Genomic DNA, 21,045 nt, shown 5'->3' on the forward strand with positions numbered 1-21,045 from the left:
AAAAGTAAACTTCGCAAAGTGTCAAACTCCCTTAATCTAGTTTTAAACGGTCTAATACAGTTAGCAGAGGTTTGGGTGATCTGGCACCCGCAGGTTCAGAGTGGAAGGACAAGACATTGCAGTGCTGAAAGTGGACGGCTCCCTTTCAGCAGGACATCCTGCACAAGTTAATGTTTTCAGCTGCTCACTTGCCAGTGGTGACTCAAAAGACAGACGCCTGATTTAGGAACCACATCCTGTGATATATCCTGTTCCTTGCTTCCAGAGCACCAGATCAGTATAGTTTTCAGGCAATACAGGACAGTGCTTGTCTGAGAATCCAAACTTTGAAATCGCAACCAATAGAATAAGCCTGGGTTAAAGTCAACTGTAACTAATACCTTGTCCTTTTCCATAATGCCTTTCACAAGTCCTCTTCTGATTAGTCATTCATTTGAGTTGGGCATTTCAGTTTGCACTGTTCTGATTTTTCACTGTCACACTCTAATATGTTTGTGTCGTGATACATATTTTCCAGCCTGATCTAATTTCAGATACAGGAGAGGTGTTAAATTTCCTTGTGCTGAAGGTAGGGGATTTCCCACAGCGGCCAATCAACAACCAAACCTATTGACCTTGCACAGCATGACTCAGGATACAACAGCAATGCACAGTTTGCAAACATGCTGTATATTCTACCCAGGAACCATAATAGCCCTCCTCCCTCACAGTATCAAATGTACTTACAGGGGCTTGAATGCCTAACCAAAGAAACAAATCAACAAAGCAACCTATGTGTATAAATAGCCTGCATCACCAATAGAGCAACATTTGTGAGAATTTCAACGGGTTATCAAGCAGACATTGGTGTTTCTTGAATTAGGCCCACAAGACCTCAAGAAGACTCAACCGTAGTGTCGTTCCAGACCCACCCCCCTCCACACATCTTTTTACCAGCAAATTCTTCAGTCATTTCTCTTTGTTGCTGCTGTGGTCATTTATGGTCTTATCAGCACCATCAATTATACCCTGTAATCCTCTACTATTCATCTATATCTAACTTCCTGCCACATCTATGATAAAAACATGTAGTGTGGAAATTCACATTTGATCAGCACTTGATCAGCTGGGCTGGCTTTAATGTCTAGAATGGTCTTGAATATATATGGTTAATATTTAATTTGTAAATGAGAAAAAAAGTGTTGCACAGTCTGGTAACATATGCATATCTCTTCAATTTAGGTGACCTTCAAGATCATTGTTTATCTTGAAGGCCGCAACTTCATCTTAATTAAACAGACGGAGTCACAGTGACTACACTTTTTCAACATCCAGTAATTAGCAACTCACAACAATCCTTGGTGTGCTTTATTAATATTTCATCAATAGTCATAGAAGAGACTGTGATCACTGGCACAAGATGGCTATACATGAAGGCCTTTTTCTCTCACTGTACATGAGAATTGTTCTATTATTTCAACAATGACATGATTTCACATCTTCCAGTTAAATTTGCTGTTGTTTCCTTCATGCGCTTTCAGTTATGATTTTTTTTCATATGCCTTATGTGATGTTTTTCTCATTACTTCAATTTTGAGAAGATTATTATTTAAAATATATGGCCCTAGTTTACAGAGTAAACTTTATGCCTGTTTAAGATTCAAGTGGCAGTAGTATTCAATGTGTGATGCAGCTGATGTGAAGAACACTGGAGTAATGAGAGCTTTCAGCCTCTGGGTTCAGGCCATGTGAACATGCTGTATAACAGACTCTACAGTGGCGTCCTCTGAGTCATGGCAGTAATGATGCTTTCATCTTACCCCTCACTGCAGTGATGTGCAATCAGACCATGCTCAAGCATCAGAAGATGGTATGTTTTATTGCATTAACAAACTAACAAACTAATAAGTGTCAGGGTAGTCACAAAACCATTCACAACAATCACTTACAATACAGTTAAAGTACAGTTTTGCCATTTTATGGTAATATAAAGTTTGCATTTCTGAAAAAAAGACAGTTGAAATGGGTAAAGATATCATGCATTTTTTCAGCATATTTCAGCCAGTCAGCTGCTTGATCAACTCTTATGTTTCGCCTGACTCAACTGAATTCCACCAGGCTCTGCCAACCTGTCATGTCATGTCAGTTGGTGTCACAAACTCTGCCATTTACTGCACATGCACTTACTGTAGTTTAACCAGGGCAGTTAGGCCATCCTCTCACTCTACTCTGAAGGGTGTTCAACACTATTAGTGTAACGTGTTGGTCTGTGCTTCTGCAGTCTTTTTGTCATATAGGCAATGATCCTTACACAATCAACGAATCCCAATCAAAGTCATCTTGAATCTCCTCGCTGTTGGTATGCTTCATTGGTGGTCGTATCATGGTTGGGGAATGGACAGCTGTGGGACACAAATGTATAATCCAAAAATGGATAGGATTAATCCAAAAATCCAAGACATTCATTTTTGGAATAAACCTATATGCTAATTATGTATGTTTATATTTATGGTTCTAAGCAGATGGGTTTGTCCAAAGTGACTAACAATGACATCAGTAAATACTGCATTGCATTACAATTAACAGTTTATAGTAAAGTCATATGACCCAAATAAAAAAATATCTATATATGTTAATAGACTAAAGAGAATGAATAACAAAATAATAACAATGATAACCATAAACATTACACTACTGTACACAACTGTAATTTATCCAACCTATGATGTGGATAATAATTGGAAAATAGGCTGATGCTCATACTGGTACTTCTCTATTAACTTTCCCTACATGTAACTGAATTGTAGAAAGGCACAAATAATCATATTAACACATGTGTAAAGCTTGGACAGAAATTATTGACTGTATTTGTCCCTTATTAACTTGCTATTTCATACATTCCTGCTCTATAATCCACCTCTATAAACAGACTACAGGAGCAGTGTTTGACACAGAAGACGTCCTACCCTTTGGTGACATGTGCTGGTTGGTGACCGGCTGGTTCTGGGTCTGGGGGGTCAGGCTCCTCCTGATGCCCTGGGCGCCTGGCCCACTGACAGAGGGGTAGGCCAGTGGCGAGGGGTTAGTCAGACTCGCCAGCGTGGGTGCCGTGCAAGGCAAGAGAGTCAGAGGAAGAGTGGCTGGAGGAACCAGAGTGGAGGGGCTGCCGGAGGGGGATGCGATCAAGCCCTTCTGAGTGAAGAAGCGGTTCAGGGAGTCGCAGAGCGAGGTGAAGAGCGCCGGGTCCAGGGCCCAGTCACAGAGCTCAGCCTGTCTCATGCTCTCCACAAGGTCTGGAAAAGAAGACCAGGCGAAGTGTATGAAACCTACAGTGCATCCAGAAAGTTTTCAGACCCTTTCAAGATTTCCACATTTTGTTATGTTTCAGACTCATCTTTAAATGCATTCAATTATTTTTTTTCCCTCATCAATCTACACAAAATACTCCAATACTCCAGGAGATTCTCCTGAGATCCAGAGTTCCTTTGTGAAGATGAGAGAAGCGTACAGAAGGACAACCATCAGTGTAGCACTCCACCAATCAGGCCTTTATGGTAGAGTGGCCAGATGAGACCTGAACAACTCTCAGACCATGAGAAGTAATTTCCTCTGGTCTGATGAAATGAAGATTTAACTATTTGGCCACGATTCCCAAAGGCATGTGTGGAAGAAACCAAGCACTGAGCTGCACTGATGGTTGTCCTTCTGTACGCTTCTATCTTCACAAAGGAGCTCTGGATCTCATTTATAGTGACCATTGGGTCCTTGGTTACCTGTCTGACCAAGGCCCTTTGTCCCCAATTACTCAGTTTGGCTGGGCGTCCAGATCTAGGAAGACTGTTGGTTGTTCCATCTTTTCCATTTGAGAATGATAGAGACTACCGTCCTCTTGGGCACTTTCAATGCTGCAGACATTTTCTTGTACCCTTCCCCAGATCGGTGTGTTAACACAATCCTGACTCGCAGATCTACGCACAATTCTCTCGACCTCGTGACTTGGTTTTTTTACTCTGACATACACCATCAACTGTCATGAGACCTTATATAGACAGACGTGTGCCTCTCCTAATAATGTCCAACGAATTAATTTAGGAATAGGTGGACTCCAGTTCTAGAAACATCTCAAGGACCATTGACAGAAGTAGGATGCACCAGAGCTCAACTGTAAGCGTCATAACAAAGGGTCTGAATACTGTAAATTGTAAATTGAATATTTTTTGTCTTTTATTTTTTATAAATTTACACTCCAGACACCTTCTATTTTTTGGAGTATTGGAGTATTTTGTGTAGATTGATGAGGGGGAAAAAATCCATTTTAAGATGAGTCTGAAACATTACAAAATGTGGAAAACTTGAAAGGGTCTGAAAACTTTCTGGTTGCACTGTACATCTCCCACTTAACTTGAATTACCTTCACTAAAATGATGACTACAACATGATTAATGTAACACTATTTAAACTGACCACACTCACACCAACCCCAGAAAGACCTACAGTATGTATATCAGTCATATTTTTTATTACATGCAAGAAAGAGAACTTTTGTAAAGCATATAGGCATTTCAAACTGAAAAAAATTCAACTAACCAGGGTGACTGGAGAGGTCTATGTTCGACCAGTCCAGGCTGTTGGCGATCCTGAAACTCTCTTTTAAAGAATCAGCGTTGCTTAACCAGTCTGGAGGCACAACTGCAGGGGGGTATGCTAAAGACAAGCCTTTGGGAGAATTGATGGAGGAAGAGAGAATAAAATGTACAGAAAGACATTGGCTGGCAAACCATGTTAAGCATAACTTTCCTAAAATAGTGTTTGCTCACCAGTATTTTGTCGTTCTGGCTCAGGGTTTGGGTTTGGGTTCTGACAAGGTTGTGGAGACAGTGGAGAGAGGATTGGAGTGTGCAGCAGGGCACTGTCATTATTCATCCCATACAAAGGCACAGCATCCGCTACAAACAAGGAACATTCCAGAAAGACCATGGTGTGATGAGCATGAGGACAAAAAGATGTACCACGCACTGGAATAGCTAGCTTTGTCCAAATACAAAGTACATGGACATTCTGGCCTTTGTGTGTCTTTCCATCAAACTTACATTGTGAGGCAACTCGCTCTCTCATGTTCCGGCAGAGGGACTGGAAAGAGGCGTACAGGTCCGGCATGTTGAGATCCGTGAAGGGGAAGCGCGAAGGGGGGTCATTCATGGAATGTGCCGGAAGAAGAACTGATGGGGATGCCAGAGGGGGTGCACGTTGCTGTGGTAACACAAATAAACACTCTGTAAGTAAAGCGTGACACATGTGGGATACATGTGGCTTTAAAGACGTTGTATACCTTGAAGGGTGGAGGTGACATCACATTCTTCTGGGTAGGCTGTGGGGGGACATATTCAGGCTGAACCTGAAGGGGTTGGGGCCTCACTTCTTGTACAGCTGGTCTCTGAGTGACCTGGGCCTGTAGGATTAGAGCCAGTCGTTACAACAAATCCTCAATGAAGTTAAATTACTGAAATGATGTTTGAAATGTGGATGAATGGTGAGAAAATCACCTCAGATTCTGTGGGATATGGACGTTTAATTCCTCTTGGCTCTTGGGGTTCAGGGGGTCCATCCATTGTCCAGTAAGAACCCTTTAAGATATTTAAAGGAGAAACTTGAAGAGGTATCTTTGGTATTTTTGTTGTTTAACTATTCAAAGACTTGCTAAGACCAAAACAACTCTTGAATTAGCCTTTCCAAATGGCTTGAAGTGCATTAGCTGAAATTAATAAAATAACATTTCAAGATCGAGTTCACAGATTTGATTGTTTACCAAGTATGTTACATTACCTTTCCTGGATCATTCTGGGGCCGTGGGACCTTTCGGAAACACTTATTCAGGGACAGGTTATGTCGAATTGAATTCTGCGAAATTTAAGTATCACAACACTAATGTCACTGTTGGCATAAAAGCGTGTGTCAATACATTAATGCATATGGTAAATATGGTACATCAGGACCGGTTACATCAGGTAATTTATTATGCAACTGAAATGAAGAAAGCCATCAAGTCAAATTTACACTTCTGTCTGTAGTGTTAACATCTGTGCCTGATACATGTTTATGCTAGGATATTTAAGCCAAAATACAAACACTATGAAGGCATTGTTTTCCAAAGACAACACTGTGCACTCTGGGAGAGTTTCCTGGTAACAGTTAAATCCACTCGGCAAGGCATGTTAGTGGCTCTTCCCCATGGATGCATTCTTCAGAGAGGAGGTAACAGAAGGGATAACTGGAGAGGTCTGTGTTTTCCCCAGACATGCATCTCCAATCACTCTGGTGTTAGACCCTCTCCATATCCATGTCTTCAACAACACTTAATGCAGCTATGCTGTTTGTATGGAGCTGGAGCTGTATGTTTGCATATCCTACCTTCCATCCTCGTCCGACCCTGCTGTAGTAAGGGAATGTGTCGCTGATCCAAGTGTAAATGTCATTCAAACTGAGTTTGCCATCAGGGGCTGCACGGATCGCCATTGCAATGAGCGTGGCATAGCTGTGAGGAGGCTTCCCTTTGGAGTTGGAGGGAGATGGGGCCGAGGGAATGCAGGGAGGAATGTCTCTCTCTCTCCTCTTCTCCTTCTCTACACGCTGTTTGCCTGAGCGTAGAGTGCTTAGGCCCAGCTGTGGGAGCCAGTCTATGCTGGTTAAACTGGAGTCCAGTTCTGAGGTCATTATTATATGCCGGTCACTCTGTTGGACATAAAGCAGACTTCACTGTCGATCTACTCAGTTCAGCACAAAATGGTACACATTGTAAAAGCATCCCTTTGACGCTAACCCTTTTCAAACCATGATTAAACCCAAAGTTGGTACAGATTTATTTATTAATAAAACAAGTTCCTTTTTCTTGATCAGTTCCTCTTGTCGTAAAAGCAGAAGTGCAGTAGAGTATCAAAACATTGTACAGCACTGAAGTAATGGACAAGTTTCCACACATTCCTTCCAAATAGCCTCAGTGGTAATTAGCAGAGAGAGGTTAACTTACCTCTCCCCTGTCAACAGGCCCCAGGCTTCACAGTGTCAATTTTTAATGCTGTCATCAGTCGTGCAAGGCTCCGAGTCGAACTCTGTCCTTATATTTCTTCGTTTGTTTTCCTCAGCTGCTCAGCCAGTGAGAGGCACTTTCATAATTTTCAATGATTGGACTCGATGCGTTTGGTTGTTTTGTTTTAATTTAGACGGTCAAAAAGTATTAAGGAGGGAAAAAAAACTTCCTTTTTCGTGCGCTGGCTTTCTCCTCCCCTTCTTTTTCAGTCCTGTGAGAGTCATATGCTCCTCCTACTGTGTGACATCAGTATGTATCCACTTTTTCTCTTTCTCTTTTGCTCCCTCCCTCTCTCTCCACCTCTCTGGAATGGTAACACACCCTTGCACTCAGTGCAACCGAAACACTTCCTGGTCCAATGTGAGTGTTTGCTACAGATATGGAGTCAGACACCCTATAGGGAGTTGACACCAGGGGGAGTAAAAATTATATTTTAACTTTCCTAGCGTCAGTGTACATTTTACAGAAGTAATGACATTGATACTTAAGTGCAACATGAAACAATCTTTAATTATTTTTTTCCCTTTTAAAACTTCTTTTATTAGATAAATATTAGACTGCATACATCTCTTAAAATTTACAAGATTACAATGGAGATATTTCTGAACTTAAAGTAGACTGTCCGCTTAGAACAATCACAATTTGTTTGACCCAGCTCTCTACCAAACATGTTTTATTGTTGTCACATTTCAGAGTGCATACATTCAAACGATGTGGAAATCACTTGTTGTGGGGACAGCCCTGTCCCTGCTCCTCACAGCGAGCTGAAGAAGGACACCAGGCCGGTGTCAGGTGAGGGGTGGGCCAGCAGCTTCTGGATCTGTGGACAGAGGTAGAGGACAGATAACATCATCACCGCTGCCAGATGAGGCCTCTGGCTGATCTGCCTTTCCATACACTGACCCTTCCCCCAGAAGCCATAGACCGCTGCCCTTTACCCCGCAAGCCAAATGTTAGTGTTGCCACTTTACATACTTTACAACAGCATACAAACATGCTATTTATGCTGTGAAGCATATATTTTCATATTTAGCAGCTTGTCTTTTTTGACATTCCATTAGACAATTCTGTCATTTTAAACATCATTACTCATTAAATAATTACAAAGCATTTACTTTTTTTATTTTTAAAAGTATTACAAGCAAATGGTAAGTTGTTAAAGAGGATACATTCTGCTGTATTTTGTTTTAGTTTTGTCAGCTTTTCTTGGAAGAACACCTGCTCTGCAATGCAGTACTCTGACTGGAGAACATATGCCTAATGTTGTTCTGGTTATCCATCTGAGAAGCGCTTGGGACATACAGCATTTCCATACCTCTTTGAAGTTGGGATGCTTGGCATCCTGCACCAGCTGCAGCAGCAATCCCTCAGTTGTGGTTAGAAAAGCTCCACTCTGCTTCAGACGAGACAGTGCAAACAACCGGTCCGTCTGACTGGAAGAGATAAGCAAATGTACACCCATAGTCCATTTTTAAGCGATTACAATACTAAAAGTCATGTGAGTCTGTGTGTAATGTGTCAGGTACCTCCGTGAGGACACAGCATCTGCCACAATATGCACCTCTATGCCTCTGTCCAGGAGGTCAAAGGTTGTGCACTAAAAGAAAAATAGGCAGGTAAAAATTAATACAATTTTACTAGTGTCATTAGTAAGCGATCTTCCCTGTTGTTGTGTTCGATTAGGGATGCAAACAGATAAGGGGTCTAAAAGGTAAGAACGGAGGAGCTGTATCACAGTGGTAGCAAAGATTGTAGTAGGCGCCTATATACAATCTTTGGCGTCAGAGTCTCTACCACAAACGGGCTCAGTGTCCAGGGGGACCCAGGGTCGAGTCCGGTCTTGGGTCATTTCCCAAACCCACGCACCATCTCTCTCCCTCACTCATTTCTGTAATCCTACCTATCCTGTCAAATTAATCCTAAAAATGGGGCAAGCTTTATATGTTAACACACAAGAATCTTGTTTTAGAAGAACGATGGGTTTCCGTAAGAGCTTAATGTATAACGTATTAATGTATAAGTTTCATTTTACCACTGGTTACATCCCTTGAGAATTGTAAGTAAACTGAGTGTCCAGACCAAAGGGTTGGGTGTCTTCTACTTCTATGGAGGAGAGGTGTAACGCACACCAAGACGAGGTGCTTGCTGCCGGTGTGTAAATCCAATGTAAGAGAAAGAAGGCATGAACGGATTATGAACTTTTGGGCCCCTGGGCCCAGATGTATTAAGGGCCCCCCACTAATTGTCGCATATGTGTGGGAGGGGGGGTTGGAACATTTTTAATTTGTTTGATGTGATTTCCTGTATTCTGGTGCATTTTGGGGATGGCCAGTACTTTCATTCAATCAGATTCATAGCCTACATCCTGATTTGTTGATATTGAGGCAATGACTCCATGCAATGGCTTGGGCTTCAGGGCCCCCTGACCCCTTGGGCCCCTGGACCTGGGCCCGGTAGGCCCGTGCAGTAATCCATCCCTTAAAGAAGGTACCGCACACTCAAGAAATAATGTTTATGCGATCTGATGAAGGCCTTGTAGGCCGAAACGTTATCGCCGATTAAACATTATTTCTTGAACTTGGAGTGTGCGGCACCTTCTCTTACATTGTCTTCTACTTCTAGTCTTCCTCTTCTACTCCCTCTCCCCCAACTTCTTAAATAATTTCTCCTCGGATCTGCACAAATCTTGTGGGTGACCTATTTTGAAAAAGACAAGTCTCACCAGAAAAAATGTGAGACTTCAGCTTTTTTCAGCTTGATATACTGCACTCAAAACGATGCTCTGCAACTGTTTACGGTTAAGAATCAAGGCAACAGCATACCGCAATGCAAGCTTGAGCCTCAATTCCACACAGGATGGCCTTCTTGGGGTCCCCAAGTGACTTTAGCTCACTCTGCACCTCCTCAGTCAGCATGGAGAACTTGGTCTTAGCGTGAGGCTTCAAGTCTGAGGCCCCTAGCTCTGGCACAGTGGGACCCAGCCCTTTGGGATACTGCTCTGTTACAATGGGAGGGATGCTAAGAGCCCGGCAAGCCTGTGAGAGAAGAGAAACTGAGGTAAGTGAAGTGAATTGATGGCTTCTTTTGAATGTGAGGACGTTGTAATACTCTATTCGCTTGAAGAAAACAAACCACATCTGCACTAGATTGGACTGATCCTCACCTGCAGCACTCTAGCTGCGTTGCCCACAATGTTGGTGAACTGGAAAATAGTCGGACGGAATTTTTCCTGCATGTCACAAAGCAACAGTACAGTTCCTTTGGTCGAAAGTCTTCCAATGCTCCCCACTGCAAGTGAGATTTGATAATATGTCTGAATACAACAACACATTAATTTCAAACAGTGTCCTTGCATACAAGATTAAAGAATTAGCTACATTGCCCGAATTCAACTCAGTGTTTGATTTCATGAGTAAATCCATAAAAGCCAACTTACTGCTGACGACAAGGTGACCACAAGGAAAGTTTGGACGAAGACAGGTCAGGTCACTGTTGTAGAGATTAACTGGTATTTTCAGTATCAGTTTCCGCCCCCTTTTCTTATTGGAAAGTTCTAAAATGACATTCAGTTATTTAGTAAGGACTTCCTCAAGACGACGCTGCTTCCAGACAGGCGATTCCCAACACGACGACAGAATATAGGTTGAAAACAAAACCTGCCTTCAAAGGGCATTACAATGGTGTAAACGTGGACCTTTTAGTTTGTTTGGATATCTTGACTTATGTAAAACTGACATGAAAGCCCACCAGACAGTGTTCGAAATACCATGCAGTTTTCTGACGCATGTTGAGGTGCGCGAACAAAACAGCAGTACTGATGGGCAGGACTTAATATCTCTCAACCAGTTAGAAAACACGCATTAGCATGGGTTGTTTGGATTGACAGATTTTTCAACCATCTGAAAGCAACAACCGCAGACTCTTGCTGTGACGTCATGTCAAATTTGCACTCCTCCAACGTAGATACCTTTGCGAAGATGTCAGATAATGCTGACTCTCCAACAGAAACACAAAAAGAAGAGCCACCTACACAGCAGCCTCCGAATGAGGACTCCGGAACTGCAGATGAAAAGAAAAAGAGTAATTATTTTCACATTAGCGTTTACAAATGTAATTTCTTTCGCTAAATTTAGCTACCATCATCAGGCCAGCTATGTTGCAACTAGCTAGCTGGCCTGCGTTCTACTTCCGTATTGCTACGAATTGTCCAATGGTTGTGGCAGAAATCGTTTGGGGTGGAACTTATATGTTATATTGCCTTGTTTTTGTCATGTGAATATACAAAGTTATGATGATTTCAAAAATGCAACACCTAAAGGTGCGCAGAAGTAGGCTACACTTCTCATTCCTGGGGAAGCTTTTGTTATTTGTTGTGTTTCTGTTTTGCTTACGAGAGTTATCTCTTTAAGATGAATTAGAATATAATGCTTTTCTGCGTCATACTCATATTGCGTTCATGTGACCAGAGCATATATTCAGTTTTAGATCTGTCTTATTTTTATCATCATTATAGTGTTGCCATGTAGTCTACAGCTATCTTTGGCCCATCTTAGGGCTTGTAGTGATGTCACGGCAGATGTCTGAAACGGTGCACCTCTTAATGTTGTCTTCAGTATCCATACATAACATGAGAATGCCTTTTCTTTACAGTTGATGTGTTGCTGAAGGCTGTTGGGGATGCTCCCATTATGAAGACCAAGAAGTGGTCTGTGGAACGTGGAAGAACAGTGCAGTCCCTGTCCCAGTTTATCTCACGATTTCTAAAGCTTGAGCCTAGTGAACAACTGGTAAGACACTTTTCTATTTCTCTATCAGTTCCTACAGGATGCTCCGTATATTTCATTGCCTTGTATTTTAGTGATTATGTGAATTGTTTTCCAAAATGGCATAAAGTTGACCGGAATAATGGAAGATGTCTTTAAATGTCTCTTCCACAGTTTATATATGTCAATCAGTCCTTTGCGCCATCACCTGACCAAGAAGTAGGAATTCTTTTTGAGGTAAGTGGTTGACTACTAAATTGTACTAATAATTAAGAAGACATTGTTAGAATATCTGCATATACTGTATGTTTTCAAATGCAATTTAAAAACCTGCCCTCATGCAGGTTCCCAGCCACATGTGAGCTAGAAATATTGACCTTAGTAATTACATGGTGTCATTTTTAGTCAGGGAAGTTAATTTCAGGTAAGAGAGGTGTTAAATTATTTGTGTTGTGGACAACCAAGCCTATTTAACATTACACAATATGACACAGGATACAACCACTATGCACAGTTGATTGGGGGCAGTTACAACCATGCCACATGTTGTACCCAGAATCCATAAAGGCCCTTCTTCATGATACAACATACTCTGCTAGTAGCCTGAATGTCCAAAGAAGAACCAAAGTCATACAAAATCACTATCAAGGCAACCTTTGTGCGCTTAAAACATCACTTCATCAATACAGCAGCCTCCATACAAATTTCACTGGAGTTATCAAGCAGGCACCTTCCTTGAGAGGTGTTTCGTTGAATTAGGCCCAGAAGACCTCCAGAAGGCTCAACAGTGGTGTCTGGCGTCCTGGACCCACCCCTCATTGTTGGTAGAGAAGCTACACTCATAATGGGTTCTCTACCAACAAATTCTTTGGTCATTCCTCTTTGTTGCTGTGGCTGGTTATGATCCGATCAGCAGCTTAACCAAAATACAAGCCCTTGATGCGGGCACCAAAAAAAGTCAAAAAAATCTTCGGTCATTCCTCTTCGTTGCTGTAGCCATTTATGATCTGACCAGTAAGATAGCCAGACACAATGCAATCCCTTGATGCGGGCATCAACAAGTATTCCTCCAGAAACACAGCAACAAGATTTCATATCTGAGTCCGTTCAGGCTACAACATGACCCCAAGTAGTCTGTGAGTGCCTCAGCTATAGCCATTGGCTTGCTTGTTCAGCAACCTGAGATTAACCTCTTTTGCAGCTCCTTTCAGTGAACGTCCTTAAAAAAACAAAATCCAGCAGAAGTGTTGGGCCAGTCTCTGTCTCCAAGTGTAGCGACACTGGGTCATGCTAGTTTACAGAGATATAACAGAGGACATATTGGTACTGGCTCGTTATGGGTGCTGTGACTTTATCTCTCTGCCTTTGTGGTCACCCGTTAGAGGTTTACTCTGTAGGACTAAGAAATATAGAGGAGGGGAGAGTGCAGAACGTGGCTAATATCTGGCCATTTTGTCAGCAGTTTTAATAAGAATATTAACCTCTCTGGTGTCAAGGCAGTGTAGACATGGTCTTATATGCACTACAGAGGCTATGCATCAGTAGACCAGTCTCAAGAGCACATGCTAATGTGGTCTTATATGCACTACAGAGGCTATATGCATCAGTAGTGCATCAGTCTCAAGAGCACATGCTAATGTGGTCTTATATGCACTACAGAGGCTATGCATCAGTAGTGCATCAGTCTCAAGAGCACATGCTAATGTGGTCTTATATGCACTACAGAGGCTATATGCATCAGTAGTGCATCAGTCTCAAGAGCACATGCTAATGTGGTCTTATATGCACTACAGAGGCTTATATGCATCAGTAGTGCATCAGTCTCAAGAACACATGCTAATGTGCATCCAGGATTCTGCAGTTAAAGCATCCAGGATTCTGCAGTTATACCAGTAAACCTCAAGAGGGGGCTACAAGTGAACAAGTCCGATTTTTTTGTAATTCCTATTTATTCATTTAGCAGATGATTTTATTGAAAGGGATCTACAAAATGACGATTAACATTCAAGCTATATTACAAAGGAGACCTCAGCAATACTACTACTAGTGTATGAGAATGCAGAAGTATTAGTCAAAGTGTAGTCAAAGGAGATGGTGGTAGAAGAAAGGAAGAAAGAAAGTGCATGGGAAATGCATGTTAGGTGTGTTAGATTGTTAGGTGTGTTAGGAGAGGAAGCCCTCTAATATCAGAAAAAGGAAGCACTCTAAAATATCATATGAGAAAATGACCAAAGTTGGGTATTTTGATTTAGACCATTAGATATCATTTAAGAAAATTACGTTTTTTTTGTAAGTGGACTTCCCTTTTAACAAGCTGACATTGCAAAACTGCCAATTAAGGTTAATTCAATCAGGCCATAAATAGACTGAATTAACAAGTAAATCTTTGTTTTTGTTTTTGTTTTTCTAGTGTTTCAGCAGTGATGGGAAGTTGGTTCTCCACTACTGTAAATCCCAAGCCTGGGGCTGATCCATCATGACTTAGTTTTATGTGATCTCATTCACACTTACACAAAACCAAACACATTTTTATCCTGTGTTTATTGTTTATGTTGTCAATATGTTGTTTTTATGTAAATAACAAAGTGTAAAGTGTAAAGTGTAAATAAATTCCATGTTTCTCATCCTTTGGTCATAACACTGGTGAATTTGGTGGGACATGGTTTTAATGCAAATAAAAAAAAAAACTCATTTGTGGGACATAATCTGAAAAGCTCACATAATTGTTGTGTTGAAGCATTGCGTTTAGCGCGGTTATCATGTTCGGATTCATCTTCAGATTGCTTAAGCTCTTTTGGAAATGATTGGATGTGAAAGAGCAATATGCAGCCTCAGTATAATATCTGTGTTCTGTGTACAAAGCTCCATAAAGCTACAAAGGCATGTGTTAAATGTTAAGTGAGAATGGAACATCAAAGGGAAGATGGAGAGAATTTAAGAGGTGGATGTTGAAAAAGAAAGTGCAGCAACAGATGGACTTGGAGGGATTACATGAAATCTGGGTGGGTCTCGAACACCAATTCCCAAGGAGGACCGGGATGGGGTGAAGGGGGAGGATTGCTAAAAATAAAAAAAACAGAGGGAAGACCTGAATCAAGGCGAGTGAGTGAGCGGGTGGAGGAATGTCGCAGTCAGTGCGAAAGGTGAAGGTCATCTCTATTCTTTTTGTCGGAGAAGCACCGCAGCAATACAGTAGGATGAATTTGACAGAATTTGTTTAAAGTGTCGCAGCAGTGATTTTGCAGTCTAAGGATGTAACATCTAATGAAAGCAAGTTGTTTGCGGTTGAGCAAAGCATGCAAAAGGTAAGTATTTCAGATTTTAAATGTTACTTTTGATCTTGTGAATTTATTTCCAAATTTGACTATTGATGGTTTAATGATTGAAAACTGCATGTATTAAAGAAAATACATAAAGTACATTACATGCAAAGAAACTTTATCCACAATGACTGATTTAATTTGACAATAAGTATACTTAATTTGACAATAAGTGTGTAACAATTTTAAGAATTGAGTGTAAAAAAAGTTAAGAAATGCATTATTAAACATTTTAATCCTCGTAGATCATAGTCTGAAATTTTGAATCCAGTTTTGCGTTGTCCTGCCGTCTTGAACATTTTCTTGTACATTACGTCATGACTGTGAACGATATAGCACTGAGACAACATTTTGGTTTCCCTCCATTTAAAATTACAAATTATCATCAATGCTCATCAATTTTTATTACCATACAGAATTCCCTGAAGATATTGAAGGGGAAAGCAGCCTATGCCCTTCCATTGCTATTCCCTTACTTCCCTTCCCATCCAGACACACACACACACACCTAGTACAAACAGATTAAAGCAGATTAATATGGATTACATGTAAAGTTAGATTTAAATCAGGAGATTGACCAATCATGTCATCAAAAATCTAATCCTTTGATATTTTTCCCGCTCTCTCACCCCCCTCCAGTCTTACAGTATCTTTAATTCCATCATAATCTTAAGTGAGGGAAAGAATGTTTTCTGAAGCAGGAGAAGTCATTAAGGTGGATAGACTCCTATAATTTACTCATCTCTGTATGACACAGATAAACACATAAACAAACCAGGGCTTTGGAAATAGCCTGACAGACTGACTTTGCCTAACAGTGGCTCCAATCCTATACTTTGTCATGCAATGATTTCCCCACTAATGAAGGAAATAAAGCATCTTATCTGTAGCAGAGGTTAAAGAGGAAGCAGGATATCCTTAGGCCCCATATGACAGAGAATAATGCATCAACTAACCAGCCACAACCACGTGTTAAATTTGCGTAGCAAATTGCTCACTGATGTGCACTATACCATGAATGGTAACGGTGGTAGCTCAGACTACTTGGTCTCATTGTTTTTTGAGGGTGGGCATTCTTGGTAGAGAACTAGTTCATGGCTCAGCTGAACTGTCTGTTACAGATATACATAATAGGATAACATAGATAGAAGTCCCATGAGGCATATGTCCGGGTTTGCCAAGGTCTCCCCTGGGTTGACCCTCGGCAAAGATAAATCCCCCTTGTTCATTTGTGCTACCCATCTGCTGTTTTTCCTCCAGTCGCCGGACTTTGCATTGTCTTGTACATACATGATTCCCCCTCCCCCCAACTCTCTGCCTCACTATACAACTGTACCACATGTTAATCACTTCCATTTCCTAATCCATCTGCACTGTTCCTCACCATACCTTCTTTAATCTTTTCTCTCATTCTCTTGCTTTTAGTATTTACTCCATAGTTTTGACTTCCCCCATTCACTGTGTGTGTGTACCTTCTCTCTATTCTCTACCTTGGTCACTTCTGGTACCCCTGTCCCTTGTTCACTTCCACCATGTTAGAACACATGTCCCGCCGCTCTCGGTCCCTTCTCTCCCTGTCGCTGACCTCTCTGGCACTGGCTCTGTCTGTGCTGGCCTTCTGCACATCCTACTGGTGCGAGGGAACACACAAGGTGGTCAAGCCTCTCTGCCTGTCGCCTGTCAAGATGAAGAACTGTGGGCAGAACAACAGTGAACCCTACACTACGGGTAAAGGGCCACCATAGCTTATTGTTTGGTGTCAGACTGCAGTTTTTGTAATCAGATCATTCAAGGCCACCTGTAATATTCAGTGACAATCTAAGGGTAACGTTTACTGAAAGAATGACAATTCCTCACTCTACCGAACATAAAGGCTTGTCTACCTCTGTCTACTGGCGTATTCAAAATAATGTATGTGGTTGGATAAGGCAGTCCTTGTCCTCAGAAGTCGCCACACTAAAGTGTAAGGTCATGATGCGGTTCACCCTCCTCCGGGTGAAACAATAAGTCAGGTAGCAGCTGACCCTTGGGAGGATCTGGCCTGGGTGTGGTGCAGATGTGGCCAGATGTGTTCCAGAGCCAATCACCACGTGGGCAAAGAGCACAGGGGCATTAATAAGTCATGCATGATGTCCAAGCTGGAGGTCAGATAGGGTTGAACACATCAGTTAGAGTTGATTAATTTCCCCATGTCCGGGATAAAATTTACTTGTGGACTAATGGAGTGAGGATGTAGCTTCCAGTAGCTCAATAGGACTAATGAATTATTAAAAGTCTTCAGTATATTACAGTATAGGACAGGGGTTTAAGGTTTTACTCTGGTCTTTATTTCCTCAGCAGATGTCCTTAAGCCTTGAAGAGATTGACAGAGCTCATAGCTCTCACATGCTTTAATCCCTTCACGCTGCAGGATTTGTCAGGTTTAGGATCCCCCCCCCCCCCCCCCCCCGCAAAACACAGACACAGCTGGAGCACACCTGGCAGTCTTGTATAAGAGTGAAGGTAGTGTCTGTGCACTAGCCTTTGGCAGTCTTGTATAAGAGTGAAGGTAGTGTCTGTGGACTAGCCTTTGGCAGTCTTGTATAAGAGTGAAGGTGTCTGTGGACTTGCTTTTGGCAGTCTTGTATAAGAGTGAAGGTAGTGTCTGTGGACTAGCTTTTGGCAGGACTTTTTAAGGAAGTGATTGTAGATTTGATGACCCTTATTATATTCACTTTACTGCCAAGATCGATGCAGATTGAAATGCAAGTATATTTTGATGTCACCCTCAGAAATCCCTCAGAAATCAGTGTAGATTTGACTGGACAGTATCACATGTTCGCAAAATCAGTGTAGATTTGACTGGATAGTACCCCATGTTACTGTAGCATCATTTTTTGCAAATTTTGCAAAACCTAAAGACTGGAGCCTAACTAGCTGTGCTTTGAATTTTATGAATTGACTGTACTAAGATGACGTAATAAACATAATTGTAATGTAGTAATACATTTTACCCATTCCTTGTCTGGCACTTACAGTTCTAAAAAATCAGTTGCAAGCTCTTTCTGAGTGCCCTCTGGTATGCCTGGTTGAATCTCTAACCCTAAGATATTTAATACGGTTGTGTTCTGTGAAATGACAACAGACATGGCAAATAGTTTAACAGAATTAGCTGTAGGCATGGCAGCTATTTGAAAGAGCATTGCATTAATGATGCGTCATATGAGCTTTTAATTGTATTTGCTCACCTCTATTTTGGTAATGTTTCCTAGCAAAGCTTGGGGTTGTTTCATGTTAAACTTGTGTACTGCAGAGTCTCCCACGCCTGACCCTAGGGGCCCATCCAATCGGACATTGTCACCAAAGCGGAGGGAGGAGCTGGCCAAAATACGCCAGAGGCAATTAGCCAATGCCGTCCACTACATCTGGGAGACCGGGGAGGACAAATACATGTTCCGCTACTTCCACACAGGATTCTGGGAGTCGTGTGAAAAACATGCGGATGGTGGGTTTATATGAGTTCATTGGCACACTTATTAATAAGGGAAATGTTGCCCTGACAAATGCAAATTGAGAAAATCAGTTGCAGATCTTCTGTAATTGGCGTAAGTAACAAATGTTTGTTTTTTTTTTGATTATGTGACATGCCTGGAATGATCTTTTGTAGGTGAGAGGTGCCGCAGTTTCTTCGGACTAACACCAGGAGAAACCCATGGTAAGGAAATGTGGTCCGTGTGTGTCGTGTGTTGTTCTCAGAATAGCTTAAACAGTATATAATTTACTATTGACATTCCCTTGCCTCCTGTGCAGGAGTTCTGTGGTTGTCCATGATATCGGAGTTCATGTACATCACTCTGCTGGGTATGGGTTTCCTACTGATGTGGTTGGAGGTGCTGTGTTCCCATAAGGAGATGCATGCACTCAAAATTAACGCTTTCGCCGCTGTCTGCACTGTGCTGTCTGGTGAGTGGGACTAAACTTAGTGACTGTCTCTCTGAGAGAATGCAACTCTGCAACTCTGTTCCATCTTCAGTCATATTTTGGAACCATGAACCTAAGTTTGGACTGTGACTTTGGACGCATACACTTAAGTTTGTTGTAAAACAACGTAATGCAATCTTACAAACTTTTTAGGCCTGATGGGGATGATGGCTCATATGATGTACACCACCGTGTTCCAGATGACTGTGATTGTAGGGCCTAAAGACTGGAGGCCTCAGGAATGGGACTATGGCTGGTCATTTGCGTGAGTTTTCATGCTTACATATTCACCATTATATTATAACTCATTCTCTCTCACAATGGTTATGGTGCACAGTACGATGCACAGTAGGCCTACTTTACACCAACATCAGTTGGGTCAGTACCAGTCACAGAATACTTTTGGCTTCAGAATTGCCTAAAGTGGCTCTATGAGTGTGTAACAGAGGTCGGTCGGTTCGCTGCTCTTGGCCCTCGAACCCACCACCTCAACACACCGGCATGGGAGTCGAATGCTCTAACCACTGAGCCTAAATGCCCAGGCTCCCAACTCAGCGGTTAGAAGCGTTCTTAAGGTTAGGGGTGTGAGAATTTACCATGCGCAACTAGCATGCTAGCTCAATTCGCCTCTGCTACAAGTGGACCTCTTCCTCACTTGCTCACAGTCTTCCTCTCCGCCCTCCTCAGGCTGGCCTGGGTGTCCTTCAGCTGCTGCATGGGCGCTGCCGTCTTCACGCTCAACTCCTACACCAAGACCATCATCGAGCTAAAGCACAGGCAGAGGCTCCGCCTGGAGGAGGCGCGCGCCGCCACCCACGCGCCCTCCTATGACGAGGTGGTGCCCGGGGGCGCCCTCTACTCCGTCAGCAGCCTCCTGCAGTGCCCCGAAGGCATCATGGACACCATGTGGTCGCCGGACGGGACCATGGGAGTGGTGGGGGAGGAGGACGGGGAGGTGCCCACCCTGGTCCTGGTGGGCGGATGTGGCCCGGACGGATGTGAGGATTGCGAGAGAGAAATGGATGAAATGGAGGAGGCCATGGAGAGAGAGAGAACAGACTCACCTTGTTAGAAAAACAAGAGAAATTTGGAACATTTGAAGGGGCTGATGATTTAGCCACGTGCTTGGAGCTTGGAACAGATGCTAACCTGAAATAACAATATACTCTGGTGGCTGTGGGATCCTAGATGCCGTGGATTGTTCACTGTTGGACATTTTGTAACATTTTTGTTACTGCTGTAAGAAGTGTAATAGGCTAGCCTAATATAAGAAAAATAAATCACAGGTTTACATGCATTGACTGTTATGCAGTGATTGTTTGTAAAATAAAGGAGTTTGTGTTTACTTGCAGATATGCCTACATTGTTTTTATTTCAAAAGAGGTGCCTGCATAAGGCCTGATGCATACTTTGAAATAATTGAATTTGCATGTCAAGCATTTGACTGTAGCTGCGCTGGGCTTTGCATTGATATTTTGTGTGTTTTTGCTTGTGTGCTAGGGGATGACAGGACATGTTTCTCTCTCTGTGGAGCCATTTCCATTGCCCTCTCCTTCATTTTTGCCTCTTTGTCCAGTGGTTGGCCTGTGGGATATCACCGGCTCCTTGTGTACTGAGTGGACAATAGTGAGAGTGGACGTACAACCTGACAGGAAGAATAACACATGCACTGACAGAGATTAGAGAGAGGGGGGGGAGGGGGGGGGGTGAAAACAGGAGATTTTTTGTAAGTCTGTTCTCAGATGTTGAACACAAGATTATGTCTGTAATCCTGAGTTGGATGTAGAATCAAAAGAAGAGAGGAGATGGAGACACCATAAACACGTGGTTACGAAATGCCTGAGGTGACCGAGTCCCCACCAGCACACACACACACACGCAAAGCAGACCTCTACTGTAGATAATTGTAAGCACATTACTTACATATACACACACCAAA

General features: G+C 42.3%; 4 protein-coding genes across 6 annotated transcripts; 2 read left to right on the forward strand and 2 right to left on the reverse strand.

Annotated features, from left to right (window-relative positions):
- Window positions 1-1,834: 1,834 nt before the first annotated feature.
- On the reverse strand, window positions 1,835-7,392 carry foxj2 (forkhead box J2). The gene is made up of 10 exons (XM_076281068.1): window positions 7,004-7,392; window positions 6,388-6,708; window positions 5,803-5,877; window positions 5,523-5,603; window positions 5,309-5,428; window positions 5,070-5,229; window positions 4,797-4,925; window positions 4,567-4,695; window positions 2,946-3,272; window positions 1,835-2,381 (listed from the first exon to the last, which is right to left on the reverse strand). Exons 2-10 carry the CDS (start codon window positions 6,688-6,690, stop codon window positions 2,287-2,289), a joined length of 1,419 nt encoding a protein of 472 aa, XP_076137183.1. The 5' UTR covers window positions 6,691-6,708; window positions 7,004-7,392; the 3' UTR covers window positions 1,835-2,286.
- A 160-nt stretch (window positions 7,393-7,552) lies between these two features.
- isoc2 (isochorismatase domain containing 2) lies at window positions 7,553-10,959 on the reverse strand. Of its 2 annotated transcripts, none has more exons than XM_076281071.1 (6): window positions 10,500-10,959; window positions 10,227-10,351; window positions 9,886-10,098; window positions 8,590-8,660; window positions 8,379-8,496; window positions 7,553-7,883 (listed from the first exon to the last, which is right to left on the reverse strand). In XM_076281071.1, coding segments are annotated over exons 1-6 (594 nt in total). In that variant the 5' UTR covers window positions 10,501-10,959; the 3' UTR covers window positions 7,553-7,817. The 2 variants fall into 2 exon arrangements, with proteins under 2 accessions (XP_076137186.1, XP_076137187.1); XM_076281072.1 differs by having other exon boundaries at window positions 10,227-10,376.
- A 15-nt stretch (window positions 10,960-10,974) lies between these two features.
- On the forward strand, window positions 10,975-14,450 carry atg12 (ATG12 autophagy related 12 homolog (S. cerevisiae)). Its single transcript, XM_076281074.1, has 4 exons — window positions 10,975-11,143; window positions 11,714-11,850; window positions 12,001-12,063; window positions 14,237-14,450. The coding sequence occupies exons 1-4, from the start codon at window positions 10,999-11,001 to the stop codon at window positions 14,294-14,296; spliced, it is 405 nt and encodes a 134-aa protein (XP_076137189.1). The 5' UTR covers window positions 10,975-10,998; the 3' UTR covers window positions 14,297-14,450.
- Window positions 14,451-14,549: 99 nt separating this feature from the next.
- On the forward strand, window positions 14,550-20,457 carry LOC143119515 (germ cell-specific gene 1-like protein). Of its 2 annotated transcripts, XM_076281070.1 has the most exons (7): window positions 14,550-15,131; window positions 16,686-16,874; window positions 18,439-18,630; window positions 18,793-18,840; window positions 18,936-19,088; window positions 19,260-19,371; window positions 19,794-20,457. In XM_076281070.1, the coding sequence occupies exons 2-7, from the start codon at window positions 16,691-16,693 to the stop codon at window positions 20,176-20,178; spliced, it is 1,074 nt and encodes a 357-aa protein (XP_076137185.1). In that variant the 5' UTR covers window positions 14,550-15,131; window positions 16,686-16,690; the 3' UTR covers window positions 20,179-20,457. The 2 variants fall into 2 exon arrangements, with proteins under 2 accessions (XP_076137185.1, XP_076137184.1); XM_076281069.1 differs by having other exon boundaries at window positions 14,550-16,874.
- Window positions 20,458-21,045: the final 588 nt, after the last annotated feature.

Source organism: Alosa pseudoharengus, unplaced genomic scaffold, assembly GCF_046254945.1.
Source record: "Alosa pseudoharengus isolate Yale_2024_CS ecotype anadromous, Long Island Sound unplaced genomic scaffold, YU_APseudo_1.1 YU_APseudo_1.1_scf_12, whole genome shotgun sequence".
NCBI lineage: Eukaryota > Metazoa > Chordata > Actinopteri > Clupeiformes > Clupeidae > Alosa > Alosa pseudoharengus.